At 40.5% G+C, this 18,954-nt stretch overlaps 2 protein-coding genes and 1 non-coding gene across 5 annotated transcripts in view; 2 read left to right on the forward strand and 1 right to left on the reverse strand.

The window, feature by feature from the left end:
• The first annotated feature begins 158 nt into the window (after window positions 1–158).
• Window positions 159–7,889, forward strand: nol11 (nucleolar protein 11). The gene is made up of 18 exons (XM_029507053.1): window positions 159–305; window positions 768–881; window positions 1,316–1,372; window positions 1,696–1,844; window positions 2,359–2,416; window positions 2,637–2,778; window positions 3,123–3,329; window positions 3,694–3,770; window positions 4,066–4,189; window positions 4,444–4,535; window positions 4,869–4,934; window positions 5,034–5,218; window positions 5,456–5,581; window positions 5,906–6,142; window positions 6,353–6,431; window positions 6,620–6,712; window positions 6,947–7,054; window positions 7,235–7,889. The coding sequence occupies exons 1-18, from the start codon at window positions 159–161 to the stop codon at window positions 7,346–7,348; spliced, it is 2,175 nt and encodes a 724-aa protein (XP_029362913.1). The 3' UTR covers window positions 7,349–7,889.
• A 560-nt stretch (window positions 7,890–8,449) lies between these two features.
• trnas-aga (transfer RNA serine (anticodon AGA)) lies at window positions 8,450–8,531 on the reverse strand. Its single transcript has one exon. It is a non-coding gene; the product is annotated as a tRNA-Ser (tRNA).
• Window positions 8,532–9,531: 1,000 nt separating this feature from the next.
• LOC115043688 (nucleosome-remodeling factor subunit BPTF) overlaps window positions 9,532–18,954 on the forward strand; it is a 39,293-nt gene continuing 29,870 nt past the window's right edge. For 2 of the 3 annotated variants that reach the window (XM_029502348.1, XM_029502356.1), the window contains exons 1-5: window positions 9,533–10,390; window positions 12,681–13,503; window positions 16,010–16,061; window positions 16,325–16,493; window positions 18,172–18,411. In XM_029502348.1, coding sequence (XP_029358208.1) covers window positions 9,811–10,390; window positions 12,681–13,503; window positions 16,010–16,061; window positions 16,325–16,493; window positions 18,172–18,411 — 1,864 coding nt within the window. In that variant the 5' untranslated portion in view covers window positions 9,533–9,810. Of the gene's footprint in view, window positions 10,391–12,680; window positions 13,504–16,009; window positions 16,062–16,324; window positions 16,494–18,171; window positions 18,412–18,954 lie in introns of all 3 variants that reach the window. The other variant, XM_029502363.1, reaches the window with a different exon arrangement.

Here is an 18,954-nt window from a genome sequence, read left to right on the forward strand (position 1 = left end):
ATTAGGTGGACAAAGTACTTTTCTGTCAAACTATTTGATGTAACAGCAAGATTTTCTTCAACATCCGTCAACTTGCAGCGATAGTTGGCCGCATGTTTCCGGGTTGCATTCGTCTATTCTCGCGATATTCTACGAGATGGACCTTCTTCTCGTCCAGCATGGCCGCGCTGTATGAGGGTTACACGTTGTGCGGACTTGTTCCCGAGCAAAATCTGTCAAACTCAGGCGTTCGGGGCATCGAGCAGGAGAGAGACAGCGACCATGTCGTCGTCACGGACTCAACTAGATCAGTTACAATGTACAAGGTGAGTTTTAGTGTCCGTTTGGAGGAGGCTCTCCTAACCCGGGCCAGCTGATCACTACGACCTGGAAACTCGTGCTGGCATCATCTGCCCTTCTCAGCCACAGTGACAGAAACCTTACACCAGTCAAGGCATAAAGCTGCGACGGTACTTACAGCCATTTTCCGAGAAAATAGTGAGTAAAAGTTAAAATAGTTTTCGTGTGAACGCGTGCTTGTTTACAAAAACAGGCACGGTAAGTTAGCTAACGTTAGCTGCATCCATCGCAACGTACCGACCTGTGAGTGACCTCCCCGAAGCAAACTGTGTGTTTAGCTGATGTCCAGGGAAATGTTTGTTTCTTCGCCACAAATATCGGTAACACTTCTTAGAGCTGTCATCTCTACTCCTCCGGCCCCCACGAAAGACGACTGGTTGTTTAGAAAGGGATGGTATTAATTGTTGATCCCTTTGTGCCCCTGACAGGTGTCGGACCAGAAGCCGCTTGGCAGATGGACAGTAAAACAAGGTCAGAGTCTGACCTGTCCAGCAGTCTTCAACCCAAAGACCAAGGAATATGTGGCAGTCTCAGACAACCAGGTAGACTTTTTTTTTTTTTTTAAGTGTGTCTTTGCAGCCCCACTGATTTGCTGTCAGGCTGAAATTGACACAACCAACCATGTGTTATTTTCCATAGTAAGGAAGTAAAGAAACTAAATGCCGTCATCAATATGTTTATAGCAAAAGCAATGACTGGAATATTGTATTTGCCATAAACTGGTGATGTGTTTGAAGGTTTCCCACTGCATTCCTTCATCAGTTCAGTTACAGTTCGAGGCTTGTATTATGAGTCACCCTTTTTGATATTTTCAAACTAATACAACACTCAATTTTAAATATTTAGGCTTAACCATATTAATTTCCACAATGAGGTAGTCTGTGACACATGTATTTTAGATGTATCTGTAAATTTGAGCTTTCAGAAACATCTCTCAGATAGTAATGTGTGTGTTTGTGTTTTTTCTCATCTTTAGGTGATCAGAATTTGGAAAGAGGAAGACGTACTCCTAGATAAGACCTTCAAAGCAACTGTAAGTCTGAGCATGTTCATCTCTCGTCTGTCAGGAGACACACCAAGCACTCTGTGCATATCTATTCACACTTTAGCATCCACCTAATTTTTACATCTTAATAGTACTTAACTTAGGTTATAGAAACTTGTTTTCCACTGGTGACATGGCACACAGTACCATAATTGGCTAAGATTATTTTACATTTAAGAATATGTTGCTCCTTTTTTGTAATCTGAATATTATCCATTGTATTCTGTATATCCAACCATAATGTCCCTCACTGAGGAATGATCATATTGGACATATTGTCATTCCTTTCTCCAATGCATATTTATTACCAGGTGTCATCAGATATCTGGAGGGTCCATTGTGCACATGGAGGGGACCCTGTTGTCCTGTTTCAGAGAGGAGCTGTGAGACTGCTGGACTCTCTCCTTTCTGCTCCTCAGCAGCCCATAGAAGAGATTCTGGCTCAAGAGGAGGCTATCAGGTCAGTATCATTTGCCTTGCCTACACCGAACATTAACAACCTCCTCGGGTTATCTGATTACTAGTGGACAGCTCTAAGCACAGGTATCCCTTCAACAAAGACACAATGAGGACACATTTGTGATCTGATAACTACCTTGGTGGTAGCCTGGGTCGCACTCTCTTAGCAGTGTGAACAAAAATATGTTCACATTGAAGGCAGAGTGATCTCACCACAGTTTCAAAATGAACCCAAAAATAATTTACAACTCGTGATCACTGAAGACTATATAATTTAGATCAGCATTTTTTCTGACGTTTCATTTATGATTTACACCTCAAGTAATTAACTCTTACAAAGTTAAGTTCTTATTTTAGCGCAGAGCCTGCCTCAATGTTATATTCTAAAGGCTGACATTTGTTGTTTATCTGCATATTTTTTTATTTCATTAAAATAACTTAGTTACTACAGTGCTGTAATCCGACATTTCTGTCATTTTGCAAACACAGTTGAAGAGTCTTCTTTTTGTCTTCAGGTGGAGCACCAACATAGTAGCAGAGACACAACAGTTTGTCATCTTCACAACTGAACAGGTAACATAATTTTAAATCTTTGGTTCTCAAAGCTGATGTTTCAGTTTACTTTATTTAGTTAAGTATTTATTGGATTTGTGTCATAAAGACAAGTCATTAAGACAAGACATGTCAAAAATGTTATGTCTTTTGTACTTCATGGGTATCACCATAAACTTCTAGTAATTAGTATCTCTGAATGCCTGTTTAACTTGAACAACTGTCACTGTCTCCCTCACAGAAAGGAGACACCTTGATCTACTTACAAGGACTGAACCCTAACACCCTACAGAGGTACCGGCTAGAGAGAGAGGAGCCTGGTCTCTCTCCACTCAGCTTCTCCGTCACCTACAAGGATAAACACATCCACCTGCTTTATCTCTGTAAGCCCATATTTCCTGTAAGAATATTTATACAGTTGATGTGTGATTGTTTTAGAGACTCTAATCACAGGTTGCTCCAGCAAACTGTCACAACTTTGCCAATTTGTATGTAGGTTTGCCGCAAAGTAAGACATGTGACAGAGAACGGGTGCTTTTCAAAACCTCACATGCACCTTGCCTGTTTGTACAGTGTAGGTAGTGTTTCCGATTAACTGACCAACGTTGACATGCACACATATAAACACTAGTGAGTGAGAGGACGGCTGAAAATTCAGCAAGAGTTTCTCATCTTCTCTCAGTAATCCTTTTCACTTTTTGTATCTCTTCATTTTCTCACCACCCAGACCCTAATGGCCATGTGTACCAGAGTGTACTCTCTGTGCGGGGACTGGGGACTGAAGAAGGCCTTCAGGCTCTTCAGGTTCCCCGAGGTCTGCTGCTGGCTCTTCCTGTTGGAGAGGGCCTACTGGAAGCAGCATCAGCCCTGGTCCTGGATGAAGCCCATGTAGCAGTTGTGGGGGTTCCACACCCCTCTGCTGGAGCATGCAAAGGTAAGTGCAGGTTATTCACACTGGGTGCAGACCATAAGTGCTCCACTCAGACATTTTAGATTTTCAGATGCAATTTGCCTTCTCTTAGTTATATTTATCACTGATGATCTGTAAAAAAATTACATAGTCAGTCTTTCAGTAAACATGCACGAGAGTCATGTCCCATAAAATAGTGAATGTAAAATACATTTTTAGATTTAAGACATTAAAACTAAATGAACATCCCTCCTGTAATCTGAAATTTAAACACATTAACTATGCTTTCAGAGTAGATGTATTGGCATAATGATTTCAGACTGTGAGACTCCAATGTCAAATGTGAGTGTCGGTTGATTCTTGAAAGGCTCTGTCTTTGTTCCGTCAGACTTCCTCTGCATCTGGAACACAAATTTCCAGACGCTACAGGCAGGAAAAGAGATGGCGGGTAAAATCTATGGGCAGGTAGGGATGCTCTGGTGTATTAACTATTACTCTGGCTTTTTTAACTGTTATTACTGCAGGCCAAGGTTCCCTGTCCTTCCAGCTGCTGGGTGCTGATGGAGGACTGTATGACTTTGGCAGAGCATTGTGCCTGCTCTCCACTGTGACAGGGCTATCTGTCCCTCCTCACAACTTAACGGCAGTTTACAATCTTGAAAAAAAAATATATATAGACCACATGTGCAGTGTTATATCATTGTGTTGACTTGCACCATTAATTCTGATTTGTGTTCATTTACTTTTCTCTCTAATTTAGCTGTGGTGTTATTCCAACAAGTTATTCATTCCTCATGGAAAAACCCTGTCCGTTATACCTTTTGTGTGCCCCAAATCTTCCCTGGCCTCTGCATTAGGGAAACTAAAGCAAGCCAAGGCTGAAGGTGAGCTTTAAGTAATATTATAGTACTGTGACTTTCTGTGACAGCAAATAGCACATTTTATACACAAGACATAACTCTGTCCACTTGGAAGACCTCTATACCCAAATTAGCACAGGCAGTGAATACAGCAACAATATACTGTATAATATATGCTCATGTGATCATTTGTCCTAACTGAGGCTGCAACACTGACAGTCATGTCTGTCGAACAAAGTTTATTTGCACTCAATACAGTGTATCTTTCTAACTGCCAGAGTCCAAATCTCCAGCTTCTGTACCATCTTGGAATAAAATTCTGCATGGAGAGAAAGCTCAGCCCTCTCGAACTGTGGAAACCAGGAAGATGGTACGTTACACTGCACAACTGTTTTTAAATGGGCTTCCAAGTCAAATTACTTGAACACAGTGAGGACTGATATTTTTGCTGCATTATTGCCCCCACATGGGTTACTTGCAGTGTTTATCAGGCCAAGGGTGTGTATGAGAAAATGTAAATCACCATACTAATTGGTACAACTTCCATTTTTTTATTTACTGAATCTTACTGAGATGACACTGCTTCATTCATAAAATGTTTAAAGTTATGTAACTTGGCAAATGAAAAATGGATAATAAATACAAGGCCGCTGTATTCTATTTTTCTTTTTTCCCTCTAATGCTATCCCTTCTTTGCACACAGAGAACAAGCCGTAAGAGTCAATCAACTCTCTGTTTATCAGCTGACCAAGTTCTGGATCTCATCAAGGTAAAAATTCGATTTCTTGAGGCTTTGTAGCATGCTGTAACCATGTTGGCTGAAAGACTGACTTGTGATCATGTTTACGTAATATTTTCCCCAATGTAGACGGCACCAATAGAAGCTGTTCAGAAAGAAGTGGAAGGGCTTCTCTCTCGATCTGACATCCAGGACCTACAGCCCTGTGTGGGGCAGCTGGTATCAATCTTGGTGTCCAGAAGCCTGGCTGATCCAAGCTTCTACATACCAAGCACTCTGGCACAACTTGTTCACACACAGTGCCTTTGTCACAGGTCAGTAAGGCTAGAAATGATAAAAAGTTGTATTTTCAAAACTACTGCTGTCTTTGTTTTACAGTAAGCATTTCTGTACATTAATGGTGGGTTGAGTTAATTTGCGCTGCAATCACAGTAGAAGAACAAATGAATTGACTGACCAAAGCCGCACTGACTAGTATAATATATCAACCATTTTAATTACCATTCTTATTTTTATTGAATGCAATCATTTCTCATTTGTGTCTTCTACAGTGCGTGTCCTGACCTCGTGCTGTTGGCCCTGGAGAAGAAGGATTATTTCCTGTGCCAACTCTGCCTGCAGTTCTTCCCTGACATCCCTGAGGCTGTAACCTGTGCCTGCCTCAAGGCATTCATCAGGTAAAATCTTCTCAAAAAATAGTTGGTTTTGAAGGGCACCACCCTTTAATTTTAGTTCAATACTCTGCTGCATTCAAATATGAATTGATATTTGTCCTATTGATATGGCCACACAGAAGCTCTTAAGTAATCCTTTTTTAAATTAATGATTATTATTAATTTATTTTTTCACTTTGCAAATAGAGGCTTCAATGGGTGATTTAAAATACATACACAACATTCATATGATGCAATATACATAATTCTGTGTTTTTGTTTTTTGATTATTGGCTTAACTTGTTGTAAAATAATACAGTAAGATACACTGTTTACTTTTTGTTGCAGTTTGCCAGATATCGATGCAGAGAAAGCGAGTCTTGAGCCCGACAGCATCTCCTTCGTAGAAGCCCTGATCTCTAGGGAGCGGGCCCAGGTTAGCTTCCAGAATGGCTATGGTACCACTACCTGTGAGGACCGCTCAGATGACCCCAGTGAGGGTGGTGGGATCATAAAGGAGAAAGAGAAGACCTCAGCTCCATCAGAACAGATCTGTCCAGTGGGATTACACAAGGCTGTTCTACTGTATCCTCCCAGTGCACAGTTGCTTGGATCACTATGAGGCAGTTCTTCACATTCCATCAAATGTTTGTTACATATTGTATCGTGGTTGCCTCCATGTTTTATATATGAATAAAAAAACTTTGAAGGCCTGAAAAGTACAGTAGTACAGAAGAAAAACTAGATTTAGGAAGCTGAGAAATTAAAATATAGACCTTAACTCAAACCTCATAGAAATGAGGTCCTGCAGACGGCGTACAGTGAAACTTTCCTCCTGCCACACCTTAAAGATCTCTCCTCCCAACATGTTGTTGTAAGTAAAAGATTATTTGGGTTGTTGGAATAGTTCATGCATGAATTATAGGTATAATTAACAGGCCTGTTGCCCTCAGTCATTTATCTAATAATCCTTTCATGGAAGGTTCTTGGCCAGTTGAACTACAGATGTTAAAAAATATATATATATGTTCGCTGTACTAATTGTGTCTTTCATTCAATCAGCTTTTCCTCCAGTACCTGCAGTTCCTCTACCTAAAATATTCCCAAGATGATTTCCCACAGATGCATGGATTGAGATCACCAAGTCTGACTCAGGTCTGTACCAATGTTTTACTAGTTAATTAGGGAATTAGGGTTCCCACACTTGATGCAGATTGGGGGCAGGCGTTTCTTTGTAGTATGCCCATAAATTCTATAAACTTCAATTATCTATAATGTCCTAATGACTTACAGAACAAAGTCCCAATAATATTTTCAGTGAATAGTTCTCTAAACAACAGCACATTTGATCAGAGGAATTAACCCTGTTTTCTTTCTGTGTGATTATAGATCATGGATTGGGTATGTTTGGTGTTGGATGCTCATTTCACAATGCTAGTGATGATTCCGGAGGCCAAAGGTTTACTGTTGAACCTCCACAGCTTTGTTAAGTCTCAGGTAACAGTCACTTCACATCCTGCTCTATAACTGGCTCCATTTTGTTTTTCTATTCATTCTGCGTATCTTGTAATTATAGTTATTCAGAGACTGGCGTTGAATGGACCTAATGAGTAATTTAATGTTACATGTAAAAAGCTGGGCATGAATTTAAAACGATATGCTTTCTTGTGTCCTCAGGTGAGACTGGTTTCTGAGCTTGGAAAGATCGAAGGCAGCCTCCAAGAGCTCAAAAATATGAAAGTGAAGAAGGAGGTTGGACAGTACTCAGTTGAAATCATTGAGCTGTTTTAGAATATGTACAGAATACTTTTAACAAACCTTTGGGCATATTGTCTCCTCAAAACGTTTCACGTCAATTGGTTTCAAGGTTGGTTACACGTCTCAACTGGCATTATAAGGACTTTTTGGCACAGATGCCAGCCATCATAGCTCAAGTTGTACGTTTTACTGTTAGATGTTGAATTTACATGCAGATAAATTTCAACTGTTTTAAAATGATGAACATTTGGCCATTTGGACAAAATGGATTGCATGAAGACTCTGCTCATACGTCAACCAAGGAATACTGGGTTTGTAAAACATGCAAAAACAGCCTGATAGAGCAGCATAGTTATGATTTTTAACATTCACGAGACACTGCCTTTGAACACTTAACTGTGAAAGTGAATGGCTGCATTTTGTATTTGTCCTGACACAGCAGAGTACTTGTAAAGCTGTCAGCTGGGTTTTCCACAACTTTTGATGTTGAATGCAATTGTATAACAACGAAACCAAGCTGTTAATCAATGTGTGAGTTTTATTTTTTATTAAAAAGACATCAAATACAATCACACTGCTGGATGCTTTTGTAGTTTTTCTAAGTTTATTTTTAACAACTAGAGCTATTGTTAATATTGGTATTATTGGGCTTTCCAACATGAAGAGCAACGATGGTGATTCTTCAACTCCTCACATATTATATGGGAATGCGCTTGACTCAATATCTGAAAATTACCCATTCAGATGACCTGAAATAAAACGTGGACTTGATTGGGAGGGCAATGGGACATTGCAAGAGACCCTGGAGAATATACTTCATGTACTCATAGTTCCAATAAAGTAAAGATGACAGTGTATGCTTGCATGATTGTAGTTGATCATAGTTTTACCGATGTACCAGTGTTTATAAAAACGTTCAGCTCACCGTGACATTGATTGTTGTTTATCAAAATCAGCAATAGTTTTATTGCCAGGTATGTGTAAACATATTCGGAATTTGACTCCGGTGTTCCAATCTTGGACAAGGAAAAGACAAAAATAAATACAGGAAACCTTCATATAAATATACGTACATTGAAATAAGAAATATTTGTGGTAGGACATGATGGTTGTTTCTTCCCCGTTCAAAAGGATCGTTGTCGGCAGGATTCGAACCTGCGCGGGGAGACCCCAATGGATTTCTAGTCCATCGCCTTAACCACTCGGCCACGACAACCGTACGAGTATAGAGTACATACATTCGAAATATATTCATTAAACTTCACGATAGAGGTTTTTTTTTTTTTTTTTTCCTCAGAAAAAAGTTTCCCTCTGCTCCGGTGTCTGTTGCTCAGCTGGTTGGCGGGATTAGGATACAAACTCACAGCAAACCAACGCTGTGACCCCCCCACCCAAAAATAAATAAATAAATAAATAAAAAAATGGGCATACATTTAAGAGACCAAGTCAAACGTGTCCATCTAAACATTGTGGACCACAATTATATGAAAGGCGCCTTTTTTCCCAATTAGTTTCATTTAACTGGCTGAACTGTTGTGCAACGCGGGGCCTAATATGTCTTCCAAATTATAGCGCAAGTGAATACGCATGGTAAAATACGTTGGCTAAATAAATGAACTGCAGCAGCTTCCATCCATGTAGACGGTGTAAGATGTGTCCTGTAAACTTTGGGGACGACTTGCTCGGGTTGGTGTGTTAACACTCGCTGCTTATCTCCTCGCCTTGCTCTCTGCTGTGACGACGATGGCGGCGACGTCGACACGACCGATGCTGTCTGACTGAATGAACCTCCACCTGTGGCTAAAACCGCCCGGCAGCACCGACGGCCGCTGATGATGCACTCCGAGCGGTCAGCGTTTGCACGGATAACCAATTTTATGAATTAGCACGGCAATTGAGTCTATTGTGGAACAGAGAGTCACGTGACCTCGCAGCTACTCAGGCTTGTTAGAATCAAGTTAGAGAGTGAAACAACACTTCCGGCTCCGTTGCCCCTGAAGCCGTTGAAGACAAATCGCTTGTTGTTCGATTTTAAGGGTATTTCATCGGCCACAGAGAAAAATAAACGATGGTCTTTATCGGGTGTGGAAGTTGTATTATGTTAGGTACACCGTGGGATTCATTATTGTTCTGGTTTCGGGTTTATTTTGGTTTTACTTTGAAGGGCGTACACCATACTTCCGGTAAAACCAGTACAACCTACGCGCAACTTGACGCAGCTTTGTGGCCTGCTGTGTTTTCAACGGAGGGAGAGCCGAGAAGAAAAATGGCGTCTGCAGGCGACCCAGAGCGGGACACCGGCCATTCAGTTTGAGCTTTCCGCCCTGCAACTCAGATTGGGACTTGGTGGTGGCTCAACGGGAACCGTCGCCAGAGCCATTGGGGTTTTTTTAGGGGTTTTTTCCCCATTTTTTTAATTTTTTACTTTTTTCCTCCTGTGTGTGCCTTATTCAAGCACCGAGATTGAAGCGGAACAGAAGAGACTCTCTCCTACAATGAGAGGGAGGCGAGGAAGGCCGCCCAAACAAGCAGCCGTGATGCGGGAAGGTTCACCCGGGCCAGTCCGCGGCTCCCGGGGCGGCAGGAACAGAGGGATGCGTGGACGGGGAAGGGGCAGAGGACGGGGCAGGGGACGGGGAGGAAGCGCCGGCGTTTGTGGCCCGAGCTCAACAGAGGTGGACACAGAAATCTCCGGCCGAGAGAACTTTCATTCGTCCCGGGGCCGCAGGAAAGTTGGAGGCTCCATCACGGCGGCGGCCGCGGCATCGCGGGGCAGAGGAGGCAGAGGGAGAGGCAGGGGGTCGAGAGGCGGCCGCGGCGGCAGAGGCGGGGTGAGGCGACCTCAAACCAAGGTGGTCTACGACGACAACAGCGACGAGGAGGATGATAATTTGAGCTACAGGTCAGACGACGATGAACTCCTGAACGACAACCCTTCCTCGGATCTCGAAGAAGAGGAGGCCTTGGGAAACGACTCCGACTATCTGGAGGAACTGCCATATGATGATGATGATGATGGCAGCTACTGTACCGAGAGTAGTTTTCGGAGCCACAGCACGCTCGGTAGCACCCCAGGTACGTGCGTATGGAAGTGCACGCACTTTAGCAAAGCGTGTTTGCATTAGTAAGTGTGCATTTTATTTTTAGCTCAGTACAGAAACCAAGCCGCATTGTTCAAAATGGAGCTTGCACTCAGAAACAGGCCTTTGTTTACCGTGTGCACCGCTGCTGGCTGGGTTGCACATTTTTGATCCACGCTTCGACCGTTTTTAATTTTTTTTTTGTCGGATCAGCGCATTATTTAGCTGTCAATATCAGTGAATATTACGGTTTTTTAAGGGGACTTTTCCGCGCGAGTCGCATTTGACGCTCCTTCCGTTTAAAGCTGAGAACATTGAACATTGAATAAAAGGACGTATGAGCATGTTTGCTACTTTCCATTCATTTCATTCATTCAGTATTTCTACTCATGTGAAAGCAGAGCAAGTCGACTCTGCCGTGAAAACAAGGCTCGGTCGAGACCTGTACGTTTGTGAGCATTGTTTACTATTGGCCCCAGTTTGACAGCTCACGGTTCCTCTGGAGCTACTTCAATTATTACCAGTTACATAAGTAATCGTTGTGTTCAATGTATTTTATTTTATTTTATTTTGCAAAATGATTGGATCTGCACGTGTACATCGTCCAGCTTGTTTTTCAGACTTATTTCAGTTGCACGATGCGGATAAATTAGTTTGTCAGGCCTTTGTTTTGAAGAAGAGGCGCCCTTTTTCACTTGTCGCAAACCTCTCGCTACAGTAATACGTGGTCAACCGTCACCATGGTAACCACTCTCATGTCTATCAAGTGAGGTTGATCAAGTTACTATTATGATCGGTCACTTTAGTAAAGTTGTGTCTGCAGAAATATATAAATAGATCCATCCATGTTGTTATGTAATGCATTGGAAACAGTGAGCCAGGTACTACAGTTAATGCTAAATAGGATTATAAAAATCTTTTTGTGTGACACAAATATTTTATGTGGTTTTTTTTTTCCCCTGTGGTTGGAACAGAACTTAAAAAAACATTTCAAATGTAGACTGTGTGTCTCATTTAATTCACCCTATTACACTTAATAAGTCACTGATCAGGTTTAGTTGCAGTTGAATTTGTTCAGGGATTAGATGCCTACCTCTGCTGTGTTTTTAAAAGATATGTGATCAGCAGTATTGTGCAGCTTCAGTGTGAGTGGTCTTTCATAATTTGACCTGTTCATTCCATCCTGCGGTCCCAGTTTAATCCCTGGCTTTTACCATTAATGATGCATCCACTTCTGCTGCTGCAGTTGCCATTTATACATTGCCACTAAAAACACTGAATGATAATAGTCCCAAGACAAATGAATTTGTATGAAAGTTCACAACTTCCACTTTATCTCCCAGTTTTTACAGGGGAGATGCAACAAGAGAGCCTGTGTATATGTAGGAGAATCATTTTATAGATTTGTTTGTTTAGTCTACTTATGAAGTTAATGCATCAATACATACCTTACAGGGATAACACAAAATCCCTAAGACTGAGAAGAGCCAACATATAGAAATATTGTTGAAAGAGGAAATAGGCTCTGTATTCCAATATTATAGCCATCGGAAAAATGTTTCTTCACTCTGTCCTATCAAAGCCAAACTGTAACAAATAAGCAACTCTTGCAAGGAGTGGGGTCAATAAGATAGGCCAGATGACCTGGAGTGCCCCTTCAGTAACACCAAAAATGCAGGTTCAGTTTATGCAACATTGCTGTGCACATCAGTGCTAGTTTGCGATTTCCCCAAATTGTGTGTATGATTTATTTATTTATATATATAAAATAAATCATAATCATTTTTATAATTTTTTTTTTGGACATGAGCAGGATTTGAAGCTGAGAACTTCTGAATTACAATGGAGATGCCTCTCGAAGAATCCCCAAATACCACCTGGCTAGTTGGAAGAGGGAATCTGCTCAGATTGTTCTGAGTCTTCCCAAGGATATCTTTCAAAAGCCTGCATCACTGAAGGCACTGTACAACACCATAGAGTACAGCTTAGTTAGACATCAGGGATATTTTTAAATTTGAGAATAAGGTTGTGAGGATCATTCTAGTTTCATAAACAAAAGACATGATTTCCATTTTTCTAAGATTTTGTGGGGGCTCAAGCAAGAATGTTTTGTTTTATTTTTTTTCTGCAGATATATTCGTTTTTGTCACCATATAGTAGAAATACTCAGTTACTTCAGACAGGCAGAGTTGCAGTGGTTCATGTCTCCTTTTAATTTTTCCTTTTGTTTAAGTGCATCCTTTCTCTCCTTCCTCTCACGGCTATTTTCCTTTCACTTCTCGTAGGCCGGAGAAGGAGTCGGGCAATGCGGCCACAGTCTCCCATCCTTGAGGCAAAGGACATTCCCCCCTTGGAGCTCCCCAAGTCCTCTGAGGACCTCCTGGTTCCTACCTCGCAGCTCCTCAATGTGTCTGCCATCTATGAGGTCCTTCGCAATTTTGGCTCAGTGCTGCGGCTCTCACCGTTCCGCTTTGAGGATTTCTGTTCAGCACTGGCCAGCCAGGAGCAGTGCACACTGCTGGCAGAGACCCATATCTCCCTGCTCAAAGCTATTCTCAGAGAGGAGGACACTTCCAACACCACATTTGGGCCTGCTGATGTGAAGGACTCCGTTAACTCCACTCTGTACTTTGTAGATGGTATGACTTGGCCGGAGGTCGTTCGGGCATATTGTGAGAGTGACCCGGAGTACCGGCATATTCTGCCTTTCCAGGAAACTGAGGATTACCCGTATGAACCATTGGACAGCAAAATTAAAGTTCTTCAGTTTCTGGTGGACCAGTTCCTGGCAACAAATATTGCCAGGGAGGAGCTAATGTCAGAAGGGGTGGTTGCCTATGATGACCACTGCAGGGTGTGCCATCGTCTCGGTGACCTGCTGTGCTGTGAGACATGTTCAGCTGTTTACCATCTGGAGTGTGTGAAGCCACCATTGCAAGAAGTGCCAGAGGATGAGTGGCAGTGCGAAGTGTGCGTAGCACACAAGGTACCTGGTGTTGCAGATTGCATCCCAGAAATTCAGAAGAGCAAGCCGTTTATTCGTCAGCTGCCAGTCGGCTATGACCGACAACACCGCAAATACTGGTTCTTGAATCGCCGCATCGTTGTGTAAGTTTGCAGTGTTTCATTTATGCCCCAAGATCATTACATAAGACTCAATTAAAGGTGACAGTGTGGCTGATAGTGTTTTTGCACTCTTCCACATGGATATGTCATTTTTAAATTAAACAAAGTTATGAGGAAAGTTTCTAAAAATATCTGTATGCTGTACAAATTCAAACTTTTGATTGACTCACCGTGCAATACCAGTTAAACGGAGCATCACTTTCTAAAGACAGTTCTTACCAGAAAGTAGCACAATTACCATGCACACAGACGCCCAAATTTCCAGGACTTTATGTTGTCACTTTTAAAAGTGGATTAGTCGCTTATAGAATCTGCATGCAAAATTATAAAATAAACAAACAGCACAAGAAATAGATATTTGCTCAAACATCCTGTAATTTACTTTGTGCTCGTTTCCATATTGTGACCTCCATATGATAAAATATTCTGCTGCTGCTGCCTGTGCATTATTTGTGGGCCAATTTATTTTGTCCCAATTGTCGCACTTACTTTGGTAAGATACATTATCGACTGCTACTATATGTGTGAAGTTCTGTGTCATTGACTAAAAGTTGTCAAAACCTCCCTGATAATCCCCTGAATTAATAATTCTCATCTAATGTAAATATAGAGACATGTTCTTTGCTGAACATTTGTTCATTTGACACAGGTTTCAGTGTATCTTAATTAGAGCTGCTTAACCACAGAGTTATTCGTAAACTGTGAATCCCATTTAAATTTTTGCATTTAATAAAATTCTGATCCCTAAAGAGTTGCCCAGTGACCAAAACCAGGGTCTTTCACGTCTAAGCCCACCCCAGTCTGGGGACAATTATTGAAGCCATGGTGAATGAATGCCCTTTTAAACTGACCACAAATTAACTTCATCAGTTTAAAAAACCAAACATGCCATTCTGCAAATTTGTTAAATGGGAACAGATTTGTCAGCAATTTAAGAACTACTTCATAACAGACTTTATTAACAAGTTTCACATGGACAACTGTTGTGTAGCTGCAGCTTTGAAAACAAAATAGTTAAGTTGTGAATTGAGTTACTGCCACAAATTCTTCATGATAAAAAGTAATTAAGACACATGTGCAAAGTTAAGTAAGCTTTATTTCTTGCACATGAGTACAGATCTGGTTGTTAGTAAAACTTGTTGTTAATAAACCAAAAGTAACTGCATCCCACCACAGGATGGCTCAGAAGCCCTATGGAAGCCCTGCTGCATTTATCGTAAAGTAGATCATCATAGATCATCCGAACAGTATGAGATTTAAGAGCATATGTGGCCCAAGGTTTGTTGTCACTGCATCATGCCCTTTCTCTTTTTCTGCTTTGCACTGGTCCCCAAATTGGCCTCCAGCAGTTGCTGGTCTAAGTCTCCCTTCAGAGACTGCATGTGTTTGTCCAAACAAGTAACAGGAATCAAGTTTTAAAGTGCATGAATGCACTTGTTCATATGGGTGAATTCAAGTATGCCTGTAGTGAAGTCCTAGATGGATGCTGAGTAGACACAAGTGATATATGGCCTCCAGCTTTGCAGTCAAATATGCCACAGTATGGCTGCTGGTACAGAAACTCAGGTGTCCTTGCAATGATTAATAACCTCAAGCTATTTGCAAGCAAGCACAAAGAGAATAGACACTTAGAAGCTGAGATGCATTTATAATTTTTTAACATAAAAAAATCATACAGTCTTGTTATATATGTCATCTATATAAAGAAACACGTAACTTAAAAATATATAAATTATTCTCCTCAACACCGTCATTTCCAAGATACAAACTTGTGTACCGGCTCTGAACTGATGCTATAGTCATGGGGGAAGGAGATTTAAATTGAAGAGATCCTCAAAAATGCCTTTAACTTTGAAGATCATTTGATATTTGTAAAAATGGGACCTGTGAAACCCAAGCAAGATCTGTGATTTAAATACTTATAAACAATGGATCTTTTCAACACTCATCCACTGTAAATCTGCTATTTGTATATAATTGGTGGGTTTTCAGATGTGGATAAAGCAACTGCTGAACAGATAAAGAAATAAGTTGGATCAATGGATTTCGCGCTGTCATCTTCACTGTTTTACACATCTGTCTTTTAGTTGTGCAGTTGACTTGAAGTGTGTTGTATGAGGTGAAATTGACGCTGTTGTATCACCAAAGAGAGATGGAAACACTCCTATTTGTTGTTGATGGTGAATTAAGCCGGTGAACTGTAAAATGTACATTTACAATTTAGGGATATTCTTCACAAAATGTATAAATGACTAGACAAAATGGACATCAACGTGATGTAAATGTTTCGCTTTAAACGAAAGGGCCATTTTCACCTGAAGACCCTGGTGAAATGGGTGTGAAATGCATCTACTGAAAACAGGAAGGGGATTAAAGCCCGTTACAGAATATAGAAATCAAACATATGACCTACCCGTCCCTGTTGTGTCTTCTAATTTTTACCAATTTTTTTTCCTCCTTTGTCTCCTCTCTCATTCATCCCCTACAGTGAAGAGGATGGTGAGCAGGAGGACAAAGCCATCTGGTACTACAGCACCAAGGTAAATGGGACTCATCTATTTTTCCAACAAAGGTTTTCTGTTCTTTACACAATGGAATTTAAAACATTTGTTCTTCGTTCTCTGTCACTCTGCTTAGGTTTCCATTCTTATATGTACCAAAACCCTGGTTTTTGGTTTTGTTTTGTTTTTTAATTGACAAAACTTTACCAACCACTCCTTGTGTTTTTGTTAGTGCTGCGCACTAACATTGAGCTAATCCTGTATTACAGTTATTTTACTCTTGTTTAACTGTCCTTTCCCAGGTCCAGCTGGCTGAGCTGATAGATTGTTTGGATAAGGAGTACTGGGAGGTCGACTTGTATGCAGCCCTTGAGGAAATAAGGGATGAAGTGCACACGCATATGGACATCACAGAGGACCTAACCAACAAAGCCCGCGGCAGCAACAAGTGTTTCCTTACTGCTGCCAATGGTAACGTGATTTTGATTCTTTGCAATTCTAAGAAAATAAAAATTATTTCCAAAGAATCAGAGATGCATTATGTGAGGTGCGTTCACTGAGTTTAGTCATGGATCAGAAAGAGGAAAAAAATATCTTGAAGCTCAAAGTATTTTTCTTATTCAGTCTCTGTTCCCCCTTTCATTCCTCTCCTGCTTTTTCTCCAGCGCTCATGAATGCTACCCAGTCATAGATGGCTGGGCCATAGGAATCAACCCAGCTATTATGTAACCTTACTCTGGTCTCAGTTTGGCTAGTGTCCAGCTCTAGAGCTTCTCTTCAGTCCCTCGTCCCTTCATTTCTGTTTGCAGGCTATCCACCAAATCCATGTGCATGCTTTTGGTTGTGTATACCTTCAGTTCGCTGCACACTTTCCAGTTCATGACAATTAAGCTTTGGGGAAAAAACACGACAGTTTAAAATGTGCAGCATAAAATGCAAGCATCTGCTGTGCACAAATAAATTAAAGGTTCTTATTGACACAAGCTTTTTTTTTTTTTTTCTTTACACACAGAAAGTAGATAACACAAGAGTATGCCATTTTAATGCATGAATATGGTCTTTGTCAAAAAATGTTCTAAATGTTGGCAGTTGCCTGATCTACTGCTGCTGCGGTCTCTCTTTTGCACAGTGGGGGTTATAATGTAAATCTGAGGACTTCAAACAAAATATACACAGATTGATAGAGATTGATAAATCAGTCAGTTAGACAGTTATTGATTTTTATTTATTTATTTATTAATTTTGTGGTTTTGATATGTGGCAACAAGAGTAACATTGCTTAGAAAATGATAAGAGGCCTGGTCTGATAACAGGGATGATATTATCATGAAAGATAATACATCTTACTCTCAGATTCATGCTTGTTTAAGAGAAGTGGCTGTGCACGTGTTATTCCTGGCTTTGATTATGATGTCGAGCATAAACACAGTCACACAAAAATGGACTTGAGGAACCAAATAAAAACAACCTGTTAATAAAATGTTCCATCAAAGGTTTTGTCTGCCTGTGTAACAAAAGAAAGATTTAAGATCTTTCCATAAACTCAACACTTTCCATGAAATGTTTTGACTTCAGAATGATGATTTTTTTTTTTTTTTTTTTAATCTTTGTTTGGTGTTTTGGAAAGACCCATTGCTTTGTTCATACAGTTCTGCTCACATTTTGTGATTTAAGGAATGCAACATAGTTGTTTATTTTACATTTCAGCATTATAGAAACTGCAAATCAGTACAAATGGAGGTGCTGGTGTAAAGTGTTAAACTGTGTGTTGACCCAAAATGTTTACTTCTCAGCATCGCTGGACTGTAAATTGTCACATTTCACTGCTCACTTTGGTATTGTCATCTTTCATGATTTCGACTTGTAATATTTAATGTTAAAAAAACACGCTCGTTCTTTACTGTATTAAGAGATTTTTGTGCAGCATGTTTTGACACTTGTACTGAATACCTAGGAGTATTGTGATTTATTATTTGTGTTGTTAGTTTTTGTCCCTGTGCAGTATAATTTTCCCCTGAGTACAGTTTATTATGAAGTTTTCCAATCAGTCGCTCTGTTTTTAAGATATTTCCACGCTCAACACTTATATTACATATATTTTATCTCGCAATTATCACGTCTTTTGTTCACCCCCTTTTTCTTCATACAGAAGAGATCCTGGAGCGGCTGAAGGCTAAGAAAGAGGAGGAGCTGGAGGAGATAAAAAGACGAGCAGCTGAGGAGGCGCAGAAAGCACGACTGGAGAAGGCGAAGAAGGAGGCAGATGAGGAGAGGGAAGATGAAGAGATCAAGCTCAAAGATGAGGAGCAGCAGGAGGGAAAGGTCAAAGAGGAGGAGGAGACAAATGAGGAGCCCACTGTGGAGAAAAAGGAAGGTGTCAAAACTGGAGGTAATTACATTTGGATTTCACTAAATAAAAGTTGTAATGTCAAACCAAAATTTTTATTTATCCCTCCATCCTATTCAATTTTTCTGCCTTGGAAGGAAAAGAACATCAGTGTAATTAGTTATTGATTCAATCTATTTTTGCTGTGTGGAACAGTTTGAAATGCTGAGCTCATTTTCAAAATAGAAGCAACAGATTTAGCATTCAGAGCTCAGAAGTAATTTATTTTGCATCAAGATGTGTATTATCCAGGCAAATAAATGGCATTAACAATGCAATAATCTGGCATTTATTGCACTGGAAGCAGAACAAAACACAAACATCTTGGTTTAGGTGAGAATAAATGATTGGGGTTTGGTAAGCGTTTTCCTATTACAGCACCAGAATGAATGCCACGATTGAGTGTCTGCTTGCGTTTATCTGAAGAAGTAAAATTGAACAAAAAAGAAATATAATAGTGTTTTTTTTTTCATCCATCAGGAATGAATGTTATGATTTGTGTTTTTATTTTTTTTTATTTTAATATATTTCATCCATACTTCAACT

The sequence above is a fragment of the Echeneis naucrates genome, chromosome 1 (genome assembly GCF_900963305.1).
Source record: "Echeneis naucrates chromosome 1, fEcheNa1.1, whole genome shotgun sequence".
Taxonomy (NCBI): Eukaryota; Metazoa; Chordata; class Actinopteri; order Carangiformes; family Echeneidae; genus Echeneis; species Echeneis naucrates.

What these genes read in the sequence shown, in the direction of transcription:
- nol11 (XM_029507053.1), top strand. Translation starts at nt 159, where the DNA reads ATGGCCGCGCTGTATGAGGGTTACACGTTGTGCGGACTTGTTCCCGAG. An exon ending in TGGCAGTCTCAGACAACCAG is followed by an intron (nt 882 to 1,315) that starts GTAGACTTTTTT and finishes TCTCATCTTTAG; the next exon opens with GTGATCAGAATTTGGAAAGA. An exon ending in TGCCTCAAGGCATTCATCAG is followed by an intron (nt 5,582 to 5,905) that starts GTAAAATCTTCT and finishes TTTTTGTTGCAG; the next exon opens with TTTGCCAGATATCGATGCAG.